Genomic DNA, 5,535 nt, shown 5'->3' with positions numbered 1-5,535 from the left:
CAACGCGCGAAACGGAAAACATTTAGCACATAAAATGACGCGTCCTAGACCTAAAAACATTTTTTCCTCCATTTATTGAGCAAAGGAAAGTGTCGCCCCAGTTCAAATCCGGTCAGTTTCCAGCGGATTCGGCGGGGCACCGCAGGAAGCGGGTGGGATTCCCAGATGGCTTCCGCGTGCATATGGCATGTGATAGGTGGTGCGTAGGAGGTATCCTACCGCTGCGCGGAGGTCCCACGCGATACCGAAATGCGCACCATGTAGCCGCTTCACAAAAAAGCCCTTCCGCACCCCGAAAATGGAAAAACCGTCGCCCGTGGTTCGGATTGGAAATCCGCGACCGGGGCCTTGCTTCCCATCCTAAGGCCCACGCACGTGCCAAATATGGCCTCGTTCCGACAAACTATGTGGTGAAACGGGCCGTTTCCTACTCATTTCCTCTAAAAGCCATAGAACTCCGGACGAGATAGCTCTGTTCGTGAAGGGTTCTCCAAGATAATTGCCGTATCCCAGTTCCGTCTTTTGCAGTGGTTACTAGGACACATAAAATGACGCCACAGCTCCGCTCGATTTTTTGGCTCCGTTTGCTTTGCCAACTGCGCAAAACGGGGCCGCCGGGACATGCGGTATGGCCGTACCGGGCGCGCGCGTGCACCCGTCCGCCAACGCGCGAAACGGAAAACATTTAGCACATAAAATGACGCGTCCTAGATGTAAAAACATTTTTCCCTCCATTTATTGAGCAAAGGAAAGTGTCGCCCCAGTTCAAATCCGGTCAGTTTCCAGCGGATTCGGCGGGGCACCGCAGGAAGCGGGTGGGATTCCCGCGATGGCTTCCGCGCGCATATGGCATGTGATAGGTGGTGCGTAGGAGGTATCCTACCGCTGCGCGGAGGTCCCGCGCGATACTGAAATGCGCACCATGTAGCTGCTTCACAAAAAAAAAGCCCTTCCAGCACCCCGAAAATGGAAAAACCGTCGCCCGTGGTTCGGATTGGAAATCCGCGACCGGGGCCTTGCTTTCCCATCCTAAGGCCCACGCACGTGCCAAATATGGCCTCGTTCCGACAAACTATGTGGTGAAACGGGCCGTTTCCTACTCATTTCCCCTAAAAGCCATAGAACTCCGGACGAGATAGCCCTGTTCGTGAAGGATTTTCCAAGATAATTGCCGTATCCCAGTTCCGTCTTTTGCAGTGGTTACTAGGACACATAAAATGACGCCACGCGGCTCCGCTCGATTTTTTGGCTCCGTTTGCTTTGCCAACTGCGCAAAACGGGGCCGTCGGGACATGCGGTATGGCCATACCGGGCGCGCGCGTGCACCCGTCCGCCAACGCGCGAAACGGAAAACATTTAGCACATAAAATGACGCGTCACACTTGTACATATATGTTAGGGGCAGATGCAAGTTTTCCAACAATTCTCACGCTCCGGTGATCTGTATCTTGGGAAACCCTAGGGCGGGGACCCCGTAGATCTACCCCTATAGCTTTCTCCGTGGGAGAGTTTACCAATGTAATTTTTTACTTGTTTTGGTTTATTTAGGACATATGTACATGGAAACCATAGGTTGGGCATACTTTACCATAAAATAGGCTCCATTTGAGCCGTGGCGAGAGTTTTCACATACGTGATCCTGGATTTTACCAAGTGTTAGCCCATGTATGCGGAAATCGTCAACAACGGGTACATCCAAGGTTAGCCAAACCTTACATCACACTTGTACACATATGTTATGGGCATATGCAAGTTTTCCAGCGATTCCGACGATCCGATGGTCTGTATCTTGAAAAAACCCTAGGGCGGGGACCCCGCAGATCTACCCCTATAGCTTTCTCCGTGTGAGGGTTTACCAATGGACTTTTTTACTTGCTTTGGTTTGTTTAGGACATATGTACATGGAAACCATAGGTTGGGCATACTTTAGCATAAAATAGGCTCGTTTGAGCCGTGGCGGGAGTTTCCACATACGGATCCTCGCATTTCACCAAGTGCTAGCCCATGTATGCGGAAATCGTCAACGCCGGGTACATGCAAGGTTAGAAAAACCTTACATCACACTTGTACACATATGTTAGGGACAAATGCAAGTTTTCAAGCGATTCCGACGCTCCGGTGATCTGTATCTTGGGAAACCCTAGGGCGGGGACCCTGCAGATCTACCCCTAGGGTTAGGGTTAGGGTTAGAGTTAGGGTTAGCAATGTATGTGGAAACCCTAGGGTTAGGGTTAGGGTTAGAGTTAGGGTTAGGGTTAGATCTAGGGTTAGAGTTAGGGTTAGGGAAACCGTAGGGTGGGGACCCCGCACATCTACCCATATGTACATCAATAGCAAATGTTGGGCCTAGTGGCTCCGGTTGACCCGTCTGCGAAGAGCGTCACTCGTGGGACCTACATATGCCATCTACCAATTCTTAAAAAATAGAACCATTTTTTACATAATTCATACTAGTACATAAATAATACAAACATAATATAAAGTAATATAAGAGAGGAAAAAATAAAAAATAAACCCTACGGCGGGGACCATGCAAATCTACCCCTAGGGTTAGGGTTAGCAATGGACTTTTTCCTTTTTGGTGATGCACTATGCGGGAGAGAAACGACGGGAAAAACTTGGCAGAAGAGAAAAAGGGCGGGAGAGAAAGAGTGGGAAAGTTTGGCAGGAAATCGGGCGGGAAAAAGAAAAACAGCGTGGTTATGCCGACGGTGGCCCTCGGCATAGACTTCGAGTGTGACATCATCTGGCAGGAGGATAAGAAAAAAAAATGGACATGCGCTACACCGACGGTGGCCCTCGGCGTAGGCTTGACGTCGTCAGAGGGACGTTAGGGCACGGTTGGGCTGGGCTGTCTACGCAGGGATACGCCGAGGGGCAGGCATACGCCGAGTGCCACCGTCGGCGTATGCCTGGCTACGCCGACGGCTTCACTACGCCGAGGGGTGAGCCGAGGAGCTGGGCTGGCCGGCCCGTACGCCGACGGCCCCGATGTTTGGCCGTCGGCGTATGACACGGCCGTCGGCACCTCGTGCGATTCCTGTAGTGTATTATTATATGAACAAAAATTTGTTGTATTGCTCATGCTTTTTTTTCTGCCAGTGCCCCAGCCCATGTCAGCCTCATTCAGGTGGGTCCGTCATGTATACGTATGTACAACGTAAATACAAGTGTATATGTGTGGTATATGTGTGTAAGTGAGCAAAATGGCATTTATAAAACGTACATAGAATAAGAGTGGCGTTTTTCAAAAGACAAAAGTTGTAGTGGCATTCCTCAAATAGCCAGAAATTACAATAACGTTTATCCAATTAACCCAAAGAAACTAGGGGAGCTTAGGGCTGTTCTTTTTCAAACATCGGCAGCAACACATTAATCATTGAGTAATGCTATATCTACGGATGGTTTTTTACGGAATCACGTTTACGGACGGTCGTGGCATGCAGGTGGTGGGTGGGTTACGCCCCAATTCTCTTGTGCAAAGGCTAGTTTTGAAAGAAATGAAACAGAGAAATGTTGGGCGCCAAAGCCCACAGCAAATAGGAATGCAGATGGAAATAAAGTATCTTTAGGAAAACGGGATCCACATTCTAGGGAAATCAAGGAAAGCAAAATTAACCGCACCAATCACGTGCGTACTGCGTACACATCAGTCCGTAAGAGAATTCCGCAAGAGAATTCCGTAGATGTAGGATTATCGTTAATCATTTGTGAATGAATGTAATCCTCAAATTACAACACTTCCACGTTGTAACTCTCAAAAGAAATAAATAGAAGCCAAAATATAAAAAAACATACTCTATGTATGAAAGAATTCAATCGCAGTAACAATATTCGAAGGCTTTTGGTAGTCGCCTAGTCTAGCTACCTTAAACACTTACGAGCAAGTGATAAACGAAGAAAATAAAAAGGTTCACTCCTCCGAGGCCCGAGGCCCCAGGCCCCAAAGCACACCGGCCGGTCATCGATCACACAGGACACACATATGCCGATCAATCGACAATCGTACCTCAAGTGTGAAGAACTGGCACTCAGAACATGAACGCGGCTGCGGCTATGGCGCCAGCCGCTGCAATGGCCTGTGAAACCGCTCCGCTAATGAACGAGGCCGAAGAGGATGGCGGGGCAGACGGGGACTGTGCGGTGGAGTCGGCGGTGACGACGAGGAACTTCATGCCCTGGGCGCAGTGGTTGCCCACGCCGCAGACGAACCACCTCCTCCCGGCCTTGGCGAGCGGCAAGGCGTCGCTGCCGGAGTTCCAGGTGCCGAGCACGTTCCCCGTCACGTTGCAGGCCTTGAAGTCCGCGCCCGTCACTTCCATCACGTTGTGCTTGTCGGAGGGATACGTGAACACTGCGAACAAACGCAAACCTGTTAGCAAATTCCGGTACGAGTTCTAACTAAGAGTTGCGGATCGAAGGTGCGTGCTCGCAAAACATACTTAGGCTGTCGCCGACGACGAAGGTTTTGCCCTCAGTCCAGGTGGCAGGGTATTTGAGGGTCCAACCGGCGGCGTCCCCGACAGTGAAGACCTCGGCGGAGGCTGGCGCCAGGAGGAAGGCGGCGGCAATGGCAGCGGCAGCAGAGAGCAGCACTTGCCGGGAAGCCATTCGGTATATCGTGATGCTCTTGTGTATGACAGCCTCTCTGTTTCTCGTAGTTACTTGCCGATCGACTCGTAGACTGTAGCTGTATATGGCTTGCAGGATAAGTGCTATTTCGAATGTATTTATAGAGCAGAGATGTCGACCTAGTCAATGGATTCCTGTGGTGATTTCCAAGTGGAAGAAGCTGCCGGTTGATGGCGGCATGCCGGTATTAGCTGGTGAATGACAGGGATGCTTATACCATGAAAAAAGACAACGTTTGGCACATTGTTCTTCCCCTGCCGTGGACGTTATACTCAGTTTCAGGGTTGACAGTTTCTTCCGTTATTGTTGACATGTTCTCCATGTTTTTTTTTGGTTCTGGAGTACAAAGATTTTAGTGACCCCTAACTTGAGTATTTTTCGATAAAATTATATAACATAAACATGTTACCAATTAACTAACAACTCTAACAACATAATATTAAGTGTTAATCGAAACATTAATGGCACACACCCAAATTGTTAAGAAAAAAGAAACATTGCCGTGACAAAGCAATCAACCACTTGCAACAGTTGGAAACAACCATCACCATTCACAACACCTATTGACCGTGAAGTGGTTCCCCAACTACGACCCCTCTAAAAAGAAAACAATACATAAGCTTCGTCGTCATCCAATCTAACCACCAAGTGGGATTATGAGTTTTCTCCTAAAGATATTCTGATCAATCTCTAGACAATGTCTTCACAAGGAAACAACCATAAGTTCGTCATTAACAAGTATAACCAATGAATGTTAGACCTAGGGTGTTTAACCCTTGAAAACAAGACTTGTTACTTGAAGTGCCCCACCAAAATGAAGCCTTTTGTGTTTCCACCAACATTTTCCAATAATTACTGCTGAAAAGCAACTGACCCAGGCACATGGTCGCCCCACACACGGTT

The 5,535-nt window shown here is 48.8% G+C and overlaps 1 protein-coding gene across 1 annotated transcript; it reads right to left on the bottom strand.

The window, feature by feature from the left end:
* Positions 1 to 4,031: 4,031 nt before the first annotated feature.
* On the bottom strand, positions 4,032 to 4,671 carry LOC124672427 (mavicyanin-like). Its single transcript, XM_047208653.1, has 2 exons — positions 4,443 to 4,671; positions 4,032 to 4,354 (listed from the first exon to the last, which is right to left on the bottom strand). The coding sequence occupies exons 1-2, from the start codon at positions 4,609 to 4,611 to the stop codon at positions 4,032 to 4,034; spliced, it is 492 nt and encodes a 163-aa protein (XP_047064609.1). The 5' UTR covers positions 4,612 to 4,671.
* Between the last annotated feature and the right edge of the window lie 864 nt (positions 4,672 to 5,535).

The sequence above is a fragment of the Lolium rigidum genome, chromosome 7, assembly GCF_022539505.1.
Source record: "Lolium rigidum isolate FL_2022 chromosome 7, APGP_CSIRO_Lrig_0.1, whole genome shotgun sequence".
Classification (NCBI taxonomy): Eukaryota; Viridiplantae; Streptophyta; class Magnoliopsida; order Poales; family Poaceae; genus Lolium; species Lolium rigidum.
The sequence above is the reverse complement of the archived record's forward strand: the minus strand, read 5'-3'. Positions and strand labels throughout refer to the sequence as shown.